The sequence below is a fragment of the Dasypus novemcinctus genome, chromosome 16 (assembly GCF_030445035.2).
Source record: "Dasypus novemcinctus isolate mDasNov1 chromosome 16, mDasNov1.1.hap2, whole genome shotgun sequence".
NCBI lineage: Eukaryota > Metazoa > Chordata > Mammalia > Cingulata > Dasypodidae > Dasypus > Dasypus novemcinctus.
The window spans coordinates 96793452-96806949 of record NC_080688.1 but is presented as its reverse complement, the minus strand read 5'-3'; the positions used below and the strand labels follow the sequence as shown (position 1 = coordinate 96806949).

Below are 13498 nucleotides of genomic sequence, written 5' to 3'. Positions count from 1 at the left end.
CGGGGGCTGGGGGGTTCCATCAGCCGGGGCCTGCCCCCCCCTCATGCTGCAGGAGGGGTTTCCAGCCACAGTGACCCCACGCCGAGTTCCCCAGAGAGCCCAGAGCACCGCAGGTGGAGCCGCACCTCTGCCCACCCTGCCGCACCTCTGCCTCCCGCACCCCGTGCCCTCACCTCTGCCTCCCCCACCCTCTGCCCTCCCCCTGCACCCACCCCTGCCCCCCCACTCTCACCCCCCACACTCCCTGCCCTCCTTCTGCACCCCCTGCTCTCACCCCTGCCTCCCCCTGCCCTCACCACTGCCTCCCCCTGCTCTCACCCCCCTGCACCCCTGCTCTCCCCCACACCCCCTGCTCTCACTCCCCCACACCCCCTGCTCTCACCTACCCCCTGCACCCCCTGCTCTCATCCCCAGCACCCCCTGCTCTCACCCACCGCACCCCTGCTCTCACCCCCTGCACCCCCTGCTCTCACCCCCCCGTACCCCCTGCTCTCACCCCCTGTACCCCCTGCTCTCACCCCCCCGTACCCCCTGCTCTCACCCCCCGCACCCCTGCTTTCACCCCCTGCACCACCTGCTCTCACCCCCTGCTCTCACCCCCCCGTACCCCCTGCTCTCACCCCCCACACCCCTGCTCTCACCCCCTGCACCCCCTGCTCTCACACCCCTGCACCCCTGCTCTCACCCCCCTGTACCCCCTGCTCTCACCCACCGCACCCGTGCCCTCACCCCCCCGCACCCCTGCTCTCACCCCCCACACCCCCTGCTCTCACCCCCCTGCACCCCCAGCTCTCACCTCCCCCCTGTACCCCCTGCTCTCACCCCCTGCACCCCCTGCTCTCACCCCCTGTACCCCCTGCTCTCACCTCCCCCGTGCACCCCCTGCTCTCACCCCCTGCACCCCCTGCTCTCACCTCCCCCGTGCACCCCCTGCTCTCACCTCCCCCGTGCACCCCCTGCTCTCACCTCCCCGCACCCCCTGCTCTCACCCCCCCGCACCCCCAGCTCTCACCTCCCCCCCGTACCCCCTGCTCTCACCCACCGCACCCGTGCCCTCACCCCCCCGCACCCCTGCTCTCACCCCCCACACCCCCTGCTCTCACCCCCCTGCACCCCCAGCTCTCACCTCCCCCCTGTACCCCCTGCTCTCACCCCCTGCACCCCTGCTCTCCCCCACACCCCCTGCTCTCACTCCCCCACACCCCCTGCTCTCACCTCCCCCACACCCCCTGCTCTCACCTCCCTGCACCCCCTGCTCTCACCCCCCTTCCTCACCCGCTCTCCTCTCCCCTAGATTTCGACCCGCACCACTTCTGGCACTGGAGCTGCTTTGCGGACTACGTGCAGTGCGTGCTGGTCTTCACGGGCGTGGCGGGCTGCGTCACCTACCTGTCCATCGACTCGGCCCTGTTCGTGGAGACGCTCGGCTTCCTGGCCGTGCTCACCGAGGCCCTGCTGGGCGTGCCCCAGCTCTACCGCAACTACCGGCACCGCTCCACGGAGGGCATGAGGTAGGGGGCTGCCACGCTCCGGCCGTGGCGGGGGCCGTGGCTGGTGGGTCGGGGGCTGAGAGCGGCTCCTTGGGGCCCTGGGTGGCCCGAGCGGCCAGGCCTCGTCCCCTGGAGCGAGCTGCCCAGGCGGGAGGGGGGCGGCAGGGGCGCTGGCCGGGAGCGTGCCTGGGCGTCCACGGCGGTGCAGCCCGCCAGCCCCTGCAGCCCCGCCCCGCGCCGGCCCAGCACCCCTCCCCACGGCCGCACATCCTCTCCTCCGAGTCCCAACTGCACACCCTCCAGTTTCCTTGGGTCCCTGTGGCTTCAGTACTGCAGTGTCCCCCTTGGCCCCTCCAGTCGCGGTCTGCCTGTACCCTGGACATGTCCTTCCTCTGACCGCGGGAGACATGCAGACACGCTCGGCGTTCCCTTCGCTCGGCCCTGCCGCTTTCTTGGACGTGGTGCTGGTCTCAGGTTATCTGTGTCGGTGCGCTCGTCCTCTGCTGCCTGGCCCTCCCAAGCCGCGGGTCCCATTTATCGTGAGGTCCTTATCATAGAAGTCAGTTTTTTTTCCCTTTTTTCCTCTTCGCATGCTTGGCTCAAACCCTCTGGGATTTGCACACAGGTCTGGAAAGTCCTTGGCAGGCTGTGTGCTCGGTCCTGTCCCCCACCGCTGCCCGTGGGTCCTTGAAGGTGCGCCGGGAGGCGGGTGTGGGGCGCAGGGCCTGCTCCAGCCCGAGTTTGGCCACCAGCGCTCCCTCCGCAGCGCTTCTCTCAGCCTGAGCCTTTTCCGATGTGTGGACGAGTCCACCTGCTCTGCAGAATCGCCGTGGGGGCTCCAGGCTCGCAGGCTGTGTGCCCACCCTGCCGGATCAGACCCTGGGCCTGGAGGGGGCCAGCGGTCTCTAACACGTGCCAGGTATCCCCGTGTCACCTGCGACTCCCCTGCCTGACGGACGAGACCGAGGCCCTGCGCCCCACACCCGCCTCCCGGCGCCCGAGCCGGGTTTTGGTTTTCTAGGCTGCCGAAAGCACGTGCCATGACGTGCGCCGATGGTTTATTAGTTTTCAGTTTCGAGGCTGAGAAAGTGTCTAAATCAAGGCATCATCACGGCAACACTTTCTTCCCAGAGACCGGTGGCCGGCACGCCTGGGCTCCTCTCCTCGGCTAGGCGCGTGGCGCGTCTGCTGGCCTCTGCCTTCTCCTCCGGGTTTCCTGACTTTCAGCTCTTGCTCCCTGTGGCCAGGAGGAGGATCAAGACCTGCCCTGAGTGAGGTGGGCCACACCTCAGCGTGTCACCTTCCCAAGGTCTGACAGCCGGGCCACACCCACGGGAAGGGATGAGACTGGCCGACATACCGCTTCAAGTAGTAAATGTTCACTGAATGAACAAACCGAAGAATGAAATTGCTGATGCTCTAAATCACCTTTGAGAAGCAGGAGAACACTGATAGAAGATTTTTTTTTCCTCTATTTTTTTTAAGTGTTACATTAAAAATATATATAAGAGGTCCCCATATACCCCCCACCCCCTCACCCCACTTCTCCCACATCAGCAACCTCTTTCATCATTATACATTCATTGCATTTGGTGAATGCCTTCTGGAGCACTGCTGCACCACATGGATTAGAGTTTACATTGTAGTCCACACTCTCCCCCAGTCCACCCAGTGGGTTACGGCAGGACATGCAATGTCCAGCGTCTGTCCCTGCAGCATCACCCAGGACAACTCCAAAACAAGTCCTGAAAATGCCCCCACATCACATCTCTTCTTCCCTTTCTCTCTACCCTCAGCAGCTACTGTGGCCACTTTCTCCACATCAATACTACAATTTCTTCCATTGTTAATCATAATAGTTCCATAGTAGAATATCAGTAAGTCCATTCTAGTCCATACTCTATTCCTCCATCCTGTGGACCCTGGGATGGTGATGTCCACTCCACCTCTATATAGAGAGGGGGCTTAGATCCCACATGGATGTTGGATGCAATTCTCCTGCTTGCAGTTGTGGGCACTCTTGGCTCCCTGGTGTGGTGGTTGACCTTCTTGGAAGACTTTGAGGCAGGAATTCTCCCATGTAGGCAACCAGCCAATCGTCCTAATTCTCGGGGAATTTGAGGCATGGCAGCGAAGGACCTGGAGAGCTGCGTGGGGTGGCAGCTCACACAGAGCTGAGCATCCCAGTCCCAGGAAGGCAGAGCTTGCGAGCTCGTTGCCCTCTGGGCTCAGCGGCTCCCCTCGGAAGATGGCCACGTGGCCACTGGAGGGAGGCATGGGTCCGGGTGTGCAGGCGCAGCACGGCTCTGTGCTTCCTGGCGGCAGTCGCCTCCAGGCTGGTGACGTAGGCGGCTGTGGTGGTGCTTCTGGGGCGGGTCGGTGTCCTGGGAGGACATTGCCATGGTCCTCTGAGCACAGCAGCGCCGGCCCGTGTGTCCTGCTGGAGGGCACGCTTTGCCTCCACGGGGAGAGTTTTGCTGGGCAGGGAAGTGGAGGTGGAGAGGAATGGCCAAGAAGGGCCCTGTCGGGCGAGGCAGGGCAGGGCTGGCCGCGGGGAGACGGGGGCCTCTGTCCTCAGGCAGCATACGAGGGAGCCAGGAAGGGGCTCCTGAGTCGGAGGGACCGGTGGGGTCCCAGAGGGTGGGCTGGCCGCGGGCCGCGGGGGCAGCGGAAGGAGAGGGCGGGGCAGCCACTGGCCGGGGGTCTCCCCCACTGGGGATCTGTTTGATCTCTATGTCTCTACCGCGCTGTCTGGATTAAAGTGCTTTGTAGTTTTGAAACCAGGGAGCCTGAGCCCTCTAAGTTTGCTTTGGCTAACCTGGTCCCTTGCATTTCCAGATGAATTTTAGGTGTGAAAACTTAGAGGCACGTTACAAAAAAACAACCACTTGGTTTTGATGGGAATTGGTAAGAGAGCCCAAAAAATGACAGTGTGAAGTTTTCACCGTTTTCTCGGAGGACCTAGAGGGGCCTCGAACCTGAGACCAGGCAGGTGCAAGTGCCCTTGAGCTGGCTTTAGGGTGGTCAGGTTCTGCTCGCGTCTAACTAGATAACCCTCGGGGGCTTAAGGTGACATGAGGCCACGGCAGCCACGTCCGTCGTCGAGGACGGGGAGCTCAGCTGGGATGTGTCTGTGCGATGGATGGTAAAGGACGAAGTGCTTTGGCCACAACTTGGATGAACCTCAAAACATGCCACTTAGTGTGTGATTCTGTTTATGTGAGATGCCCACAGTAGAGACAGCAAGTGAGGGGCCGCCAGGGCCTGGGGAGGGAAAGGGGTGGCTCCCGGTGGCTGTGGGGTGTCCTACGCTGATGACACTAGAGCAAGGTGGTGGAGGCATGGCCTTGTGTGTGCGTGGAGCTGCTGGGCTTGTGGGTTTCACCCTCTGTAGCAGTTTGACGTGGTTATGAATTTCAAAAATAGATATTGGATTATGTTTGTGATCTGGTCTGTACCTGGGCATGACTGAGTTATGATTAGGGCTTTGCTTGAGCCACATCATTAGGGTGTTGAGATAAAAGGCAGGGCAAAGGGCAGAGTGGAGGGTTTTGATGTTGGAGCTTGATGCTGAAGCCTTAAGCTGGAGCCCAGGGAAGCAGAGGAAAGAGAAGCCAGCCCCGGGGAGAGAGTAACCCTGAACCCAGAGAAGCAAGACCCTGGAAGGGAGGAACCCAGGAAGCCTGAGCCCTCGCAAACGTCGGCAGCCATCTTGCTCCAATACTTGAAAATAGACTTTGTGGGGGGGTAGTAATTTATGCTTTATGACCTGGTATCTGTAAGCTCCTACCCCAAACAAATACCCTTTATAAAACCAACCAATTTCTGGTATTTTGCATCAGCATCCCTTTGGCTGACTAATACACCCTCTTAAAAAAAGAAGGTAATAGTAGGGGCCCAGCAGGTAAGAATGTGAGTGTCTTGTGAGCTTTCCATTCATAGCTGTGACTTTAGAGGCCTCACATCAGACCTGCTGGAAAGCCATGCCACAGTGAGCTCGCTTAAAGGGTGCACATGCATGCACACAGACACACGAAGAACACACATGCATATGCACACAAGGCATGCAGTGTATGCACACATGCAGAGACATGCATGTACACAAGCATATACATGGATATGCACACATGCACACATGCATACACAGACACATGCACAATGCAGTGCACACGCATGCACAGCTACACATGTGCACATGCACATGCAGGCATGCAGTGCATATACATGCACCCGCACACATGCACACATGCACTGTCCACGCAGGTGTGTATGCATATTCACAAAGACATGCACACTTGCACATACACAAATGCATACACATACACACACACATTTATCTGCATTGGAGCAAAAGCTTTCTTCAACTGCCATAGATAATTTTGAATAATTATTTTCCTTCTAAAAAATATTAAATAACACTTGTGGCTTCTGAACCAGTGATAAAACTGAGGTGGCTTTTGAGATAAGTTTACTAATTAAGGCAGAGAGATCCAAAAAGCAAATTCTGTAAGAATATTTTTATTCTTCTTCCTCTACTTTTTACAGGATTTGAAGACTATTTCCTAACAAGCTACTGTTGGAGAGCCAGGAGGTGGGTGTAAAAGATCAGAGGAAGCCAGCCATTTAAAACACTCGGCACGGAGCGGATACGGTGGGCCAGTGGGGATGGGCTCTAGTGGGGCAGCCGTGAGGAACGCAGGGAGACAAGAGCGCGCCTGGGGAGGCCGGGAAGGGCAGGGGCGCGGGACCTGTCGCCAGGGCCACCCCCGCACGCCCGCGCACAGCCGTCCCGCAGCAGCGGCTCCCAGCCGCCCGCCTCGCCGCCTGGCCCCGCCGGCTCCTGAGCTGCCGCGCGGAGGACACGCGCTGCGTCAGAACAGGTGTGCGGGTGCGCGCAGCGCGGGCAGCGCTGGGGTCCCGCCCGCGTGGGGAGTGGGGTGCGTCGCCCCCGCCGCCTCGTCGTCCTTCTTGCCTGCACCTGCTGTTCTTTACAGTCTTTGACACGTAGCAGGTTCCCAGACTCCTACCGCAGAGGGATCTAGATGTGCGCAATTAGGGGAATGAAGAGTCAATGCAGCGCGCACAACGTAAGGGAGAGTGCGTCCCGAAGTCCTGAAACTTGGGCTCGAGTCAGTCCACTCCCAGTTACATCAGTGTCCGTAGCCACAGACCCGAACGGCCTCCCCTACAATCTAATTTTAGGATATTCCTATCACCCCCACAACATCAGCAGTCGCTCCCCATTTTGCCCGTGCCCCCAGCCTCCAGCTTTCTGCCTCTGAGTTTCCTTCTTTTAGGTTTCTCGTAGAAACAGAATCAGCTTGTCCTGTGTCTGGCTTACTCCACTCAGCACCGTGTGCACAGGCTCGTCTCTGCTGTGGCACGTCGCAGCCCTTCGTTCCTTTTGGGAATGATTCCACTGTTTGGCTTTACTACATTCTGCTTATCCTCGGCTGACGAACGCTTGGGAGGTCCTTAGGGGATGTTAGGGGGAACGCTGTGCCCATTTGTATACACGTGCGTGGAAGGACGTGCTCCTTCCGTGCCTGCACACCTGGGGGGGGACTGCCGGGCACGAGGTGGGGCGGGGCCGGCCTCTGAGGCCCATCGGCTATCGTCCAGCCGCGCCACCAGCGGGGCAGGGGCTTCCGGTCACATCTTCCTGGGTGTGAAGTGGACTCTCACTGAGCTTTTTTTCTTTTCAAAGCTTTTATTTTTCCTCTCCTCTCCCCTGTCCCGCCAGCTCTCTGTGTCCATTCACTATGTTTTCTTCTGTGCCTGCTTCTATTCTTGTCAGCGGCCTGGGAATCTGTGTCTCTTTTTGTTGCGTCATCTTGCTGTGCCAGCTCTCTGTGTGTGCGGCGCCATTCCTGGGCAGGCTGCACTTTCTTTCGTGCAGGGCAGCTCTCCTCACAGGGGACACCACCTGTGCATAGGGCTCCCCCACATGGGGGACACCCCTGCGTGGCGGGGCACTCCTTGCGCGCATCAGCACTGCACGTGGGCCAGCCACACGGTCAAGGAGGCCCGGGGTTTGAACTGTGGACCTCCCATGTGGTAGGTGGATGCTCTGTTCATTGAGCCAATTCCGCTTCCCTCTCACTGAGCTTTTGATGTGCATTTCCCTGATGGCTAATGATATTGAGCATCTTTTCATATACTTGTTGGCCATTTGCATATCTTCTTGGAGAAACGTCCATTCGAGTTCTTTGCGCATTTTAAAAATTAGGTTTTTTTTTTGTTGTTGTCAAGTTATGGGAGTTCTTATTAGCTATTTGATTTGCAAGATTTTTACTTTTTTTTTTTAAGATTTATTTATTTATTTCTCTCTCCTCCCCCCCCACCCTGGTTGTCTGTTCTCTTTGTCTATTTGCTGCGTCTTCTTTGTCCACTTCTGTTGTTGTCAGCGGCATGGGAATCTGTTTCTTTTTGTTGCATCATCTTGCTGGGGCAGCTCTCCGTGTGTGTGGCGCCATTCCTGGGCAGGCTGCACTTCCTTTCGCGCTGGGCGGCTCTCCTTACAGGGCGCACTCCTTGCGTGTGGGGCTCCCCTACGCAGGGGACACCCCTGCTTGGCAGGGCACTCTTTGCGTGCATCAGCACTGCACGTGGGCCAGCTCCACACGGGACAAGGAGGCCCGGGGTTTGAACCACAGACCTCCCATGTGGTAGATGGACGCCCTAACCACTGGGCCAAGTCCGCTGCTGATTTTTACTTTCTTGATGGAATCATTTGCTGATTTTGATGAAGTCCCTGCTGCCGTTACATCGAAGGGACTGTTGCCCACACAAGGGTTTGAGGATTTTCTCCTCTGGGATGTCTTCTGGGGGGATTTTGAATTATGGGTGAGTGGGAAGGAGAAAGCCTTGGTGCAGTGTTTGGGGCGGGCAGAAGTGGGGTGCAGGGGGGGCCTGCCCCAGATGCCGCAGGCTTGCGGGGGGCTGGGTGGGCAGGCTGCGCCGGTGGAGCAAGGCTGAGGGGCCGGGGAGGCGTCGCAGGCAGCACAGGGTCGGGGCGCGCAGTTTGGGGGGGCAATGCGGGAGCCAAGCATGAGGTACTGGGGCAGGTGCAGATGGGGCCGGAGGAGCGTGGGCTGGGAAGGGGAGGTGGCAGCTGCAGGCGGGACGTGCCTGAGGAGGGCGAGGAGGAGGCCGCAAGTCTCCCCTCCTGCACCCCAAAACTGGCTTCTCGGCTGTGGGCGGGGCTTCCGCTTCCAGGCGGCTCCTGGAGCTCCTTGTTGAGGCAAGACGGCGGGGGGTGGCCGAGCCAGGCTGACCGCGGGAGGACGGGCTTAGCCAAGGAGACCCCTGCCCCCTGGACTCCCCTTTGGGGCCTGAGCCCCCCTTTCCTCCTTGCGGGTAAAGCATCCCATGAACTGCGGCGTGGGACGAAGGCGGCGGTGCCTGGGGAAGTGCTCACGGTGGGCTGCAGTGGGCGGCACCCGGGCACCCAGTCACGTCCGGCGTCCACCGGCCGTGCGAGGCGTATCTGGGAGGTGCTCCTGGCTGCCCAGTGCACGCGCCCAGGACGGTCCCTGACCAAGGCATCCGGGCCGCGCTCGGTGCTGTCGTCAGCCTCCGCTCGCTGCGTCCGCAGGGGCCCGCCAGCCACCTCCCCATGACCCCCCGCCCCTGTGGGCCCCCCTCGGCGGCACCCCTGCGTCTGAGGGACCCCCGGACCCCCATCCTCCTGGGAGGGAGAGCCTCCTGTGGTGTGTGCGGTTCCACTTCCTTTGGTTTGGGAGGGCGGGCCTTTGGGTCGACTGTTAAAAATGCCCTGACCTTTCAGCTCTGAAAGGTGTGACCTGTGCTCAGTCTCGGCCCCTGCGGGGGGTCCCCGTCTTCTCGGCCTTCTGTAGAAACAGCTCCCAGGGAACGCTGGCCGCGTCGGTGCGGAGCTCCCCGCGAGGAGTGCAGCTTGGGGGCTGCAGAGTGCCCTGGCTGAGGCCTCCGGGCAGATCTGACCGATGGAGTGTGGCCCCGGGCTGTCCAGGCGCTCCCCGCTGCCTGCTCCATCTTGGGCCACCAGCTTTGGCCGCAGTGGTGGGCAGCCTGAGCCTGCACAGTAACGCCACGCCCCTGCCCGGGCCCAGTGCCCCTGCCTGCTCGTGCTTTCTGCTCGTGGGGTGGGCAGGCCGCAGTGCAGCCCCCTCCAGCCCTGCAGCTTGCCAGAGCTGCTTAACTCGCCGACTCCGACTTGGTGTCCACGCAGCGGGGAAGGAGGGACTTTGGAGAGTGGGGAAGTCACAGCAACAAGGTTCTGCCTGCTTCTCGGCTTCCTTCCCGCAGGGTCACCAGCACTGCCCGCAGAGGGGACGGCAGGGCTGGGGATGCACCTGCCACTTGGGGCAGTGTTGCCTCGTCTCGGAGCTCTGCAGGAGGCGGAGAGGCCAGGCAGCCTGTCTCCGAGTGGCCTGAGGATGCTGAGGGAGTGGGCGAGACCAAGCTGGACCTGTGAGCGACCGAGGAGGGGTTCCTGTCTCCCGGCCTGGAGTGTTCCCGACTGTGCCTGGGCGTGGGTGGCGAGAGCCCCAAGAGCTGCCCCTCTCTCGGTCTGTATGGGGTTGGGGGTGCCATGGCAGTGTGCTTAGAAATTACAGCATAATGTGAGATGCTGTGTGAGATGAGGAAGGGTCTCCAATCACCAGTCTGAGCTTTCACCTTAAGAAACTAGGAAATGGAACACAAAATAAACCCAAAGCAGGCAGAATGAGGGCAACAATCAAGATAGCAGAAAACAATGACATTGAAAACAAAAACAGTCCACAAGATCAATTAAAGCAAAAGGTGGTTCTTTGTGAAGGCCATGAAAATTGAAAAACCTGCCTCCAGACTGACAAAGAAGCAAGCAAAGTGACTCACAGGATGGAAGAGGGACACTGTAGGACCGGGGGATGGAGTGGGAGCACTGACAAGCCCTGCGCCCGCACGTGTGACGACGTGGGAGCACAGGCCAGTTCCTCGAAAGCCACCGCTACCAGAACTGACCAAGGAGAAGTCGATCGCCTGGACAGTCCTGTATCTGCCGAAGAAATTGAACTCATCACTGAAAGTCTGAAAAAGATCTAAGGAAGGCCAGAAATGTAGATTTTTAAATTTATTATTTTATTTTTGAAATTTCTCTCCCCTTCTCCCCCCCCCCCAGTTGTCTGCTTTCTGTGTCCATTTGCTGTGTTTATCTGTGACTGTTTCTATCCTTATCAGCGGCACCAGGAATCTGTTTTTTTGTTGCGTCATCTTGTTGTGTCAGCTCTCCGTGTGTGCGGTGCCATTCCTGGGCAGGCTGCACTTTCTTTCGCGCTGGGTGGCTCTCCTTACGGGGCGCACTCCTTGTGCATGGGGTTCCCCTACACGGGGGACACCCCTGCGTGGCAGGGCACTCCTTGTGCACATCGGCACTGCACATGGGCCAGCTCCACACGGGTCAAGGAGGCCCGGGGTTTGAACCGTGGACCTCCCATGTGGTAGGTGGATGCCCTATCCATTGGGCCAAGTCCACTTACCATGGGTTTTTTAAAAAACAGAATTAGTAACCAACTAATTAAAAACTATTTTGAAACATCATGAGCCAACACTTCAGGGCAGATAAAATGCTATAGACACAGCCTATCACGGAAGGCTGGATGGGAGCTTGCCACTTTTGTGATCTTGAGCCCTTTTCCCAGGCAGTGGCCCCTGGGGAGCTCACCCAGGTGTGTGCAGAGGCAGGAAGGCGCTCTGCCTCCTGTCCAGGGTCTGCTGGGCGCTTCAGCAGGCAGAGGGGCTGCCACTTGTGAGCGTGCAGCGGGGACACGGGTCATTAGGCCAGGGAGAGCCGTCAGCACCCGCTCCTCCCTGGCCACCGCGCAGCCCTCTCGGCCACAAAAGGTTCATAGAAGGTTCAGCCAGCTGATGGAAATGTGTTGAATTTAAACTTAGTTTATGCAGAAAAATACAAGTTTTCATTACTTGGCAAGCTGTGGTCAAAAATGCCGAGTGCAGGTAGGAAATGCGTGTAGGACGAGCGGCAGGAGTGGCACCCGTTCCTTATTCGTGGTTTTGTGTGTGCAGAGGGCGCCCGGGGGCAGTTTGCACCCACGTCCTGGAGTCACTTGAGGAGTCGTGCGTAAGGACGTCGGGGCATCTCGCCCGGCGGTCAGCAGGGTGGGCCGGCGCTGGGGCCCTGGTTTGTTTCCGGTACCCCTGGTGCAGGGGTGGCGGGTGCTCAGGAAGGGCGTCAGCCCTGCTCCCCGGTCAGCCCTGCAGGCGTGGGTGCCCCTTCCTGAGTTTTCCGAGCTGGACCCTGTGCGCGTCCAGGACGACGTGCCTGGGGAGGTGGAGGCTGCCAGCCTGGGGGCCCCGTCCTCGGCCCCGCTCCCTCAGTGCTCCAGCCACGACCTGAGGGCCGCTGCGTCGGGGCTCGCTGCTGCGGGGGCTCCAGCAGGCCTGGCCACGTGCCCAGCCCTCCCCTTCTTCCCCCAGGTCCCCCTCTCCCACCCCGGGATGGCCGTGGTTCCCAGCCCAGACCTTGTGGAGGCTGGCAGGCACGTCCGTGGGTGCCGCCGCTGCCCTGGGCTGGAGCAGCCCCTCCCCCTGCCGCACGCACCCAGGGCCTGGCACTCGGCCTGTGCCCTGACCGCCGCCTTTGTCTCCGCAGCATCAAGATGGTGCTCATGTGGACGAGCGGTGACACCTTCAAGACGGCCTACTTCCTGTTGAACCGCGCGCCGCTGCAGTTCTCGGTGTGCGGGCTGCTGCAGGTGCTGGTGGACCTGGCCATCCTGGTGCAGGCGCGCGCCTACGCCCAGCGCCCCGCCAAGCCCGCCGCGCACCCCGCCAGCGCCAAGGCGCTCTGAGGACGCCAGGACCGGGGCGAGGGCCGGGGTGGGCGAGGCGACGGCGAGGGGCGCCCGTCGCGCCCCCGAGGAGCAGCCCCCGTGCGCCCGAGGAGCGCCCCTCCCCGTGCACGCGTGCCTCCAAGGATGGGGGTGCAGGAGAGGGCTGTGGGAGGGGGCTGCCGCCACTACCTGGTGGGGCAGGCTGGGGGCGGGGCTGGAGCCGGGGCACCGGGAGGCCCCTGGGGCAGAGCTTTGTGTGCCTGGCGTGGCCGGAAAGGAGCTGTGTACGTATCGCCTTTTTACCTGTGCCACCTATTTATTTGACCAGAGTTGGAGTTCTGAAGGCTCTTGCGGCCTGGGGCTGGGTCAGGGGGTCCAGCTTCAGGCTCTTCCTGGGAGGTGCTGGCAGATGCCTGCGGTCGTGTGGGCCCTGGCCAGGGTCCTGGGCCTTGAGTTCCATGTCACAGGAGCCCCTGGCTGGCCGGTGGGGGCGCCGGGGCCACCTGCCAAGGCGCAGACCCCCGCTGGGGGAGGTCTTGGGGTCTTCCCCCTGGCACCGTGTGTGAGGGGCACAGCCCTGAGCTGCGTCTCCCAGGACGGAAGGCGACGGCACGGGCAGGGCCCTGCCGCCCAGGTCCGCCGCCTGCGGGCACCCTCACAGCCTCGCCGACCAGCGGCCAGCACCCCCGTGTGCAGGCGGGGGGCTCTCTGGGCAGGCTGGACCCTGCCGCCAGTGCCAAAGCTCTACCCACAGCGACGGCCGCGCTCTTTGCTGTGAGAACCTGCAAAGCCGTTTCCTCCTGAGTTTTCCTCAGAAGCTCTTGAATGTTTGAGCAAGGCTCTTACAGCTCTTGGGCCTACAAAATGCTTTAAAAATGTTTATCTTTAAAGATGAAGGGAAATGTCTGTAGCAGTCATTGCCTCCAAATTAAATTGCCACCGGTTCTGGTGCACCTTCTGTGCTGAATGTGTCCTACACGCTGGTGTGTCGTGTTGATTGTGGTGACTTTAAATCAAACGATATACGGTTCACCGTGGCTTCGCAAACGGAACATGGACGTTGTTGTGAAGCAGCAGGACGGCTGGGAGCCAGGCGAGGGCGGCCCGGCCACCCCGTCCCCGAGGCAGCCCGGCGGCTCCCCAGCCCAGGTGGTCCTGGGCCCTGCCTGGCTGCACAGCGGCACCGGCTCG

At 60.5% G+C, this 13498-nt stretch overlaps 1 protein-coding gene across 5 annotated transcripts in view; it reads left to right on the top strand.

The window, feature by feature from the left end:
- SLC66A2 (solute carrier family 66 member 2) overlaps nt 1-13274 on the top strand; it is a 59487-nt gene extending 46213 nt beyond the window's left edge. For all 5 annotated transcript variants that reach the window (XM_058277933.2, XM_058277932.2, XM_058277934.2 and 2 more), the window contains 2 exons: nt 1295-1511; nt 12127-13274. In XM_058277933.2, the coding sequence (XP_058133916.1) occupies nt 1295-1511; nt 12127-12325 (416 nt within the window). In that variant the 3' untranslated portion in view covers nt 12326-13274. The remainder of the gene's footprint in view (nt 1-1294; nt 1512-12126) is intronic.
- Nucleotides 13275-13498: the final 224 nt, after the last annotated feature.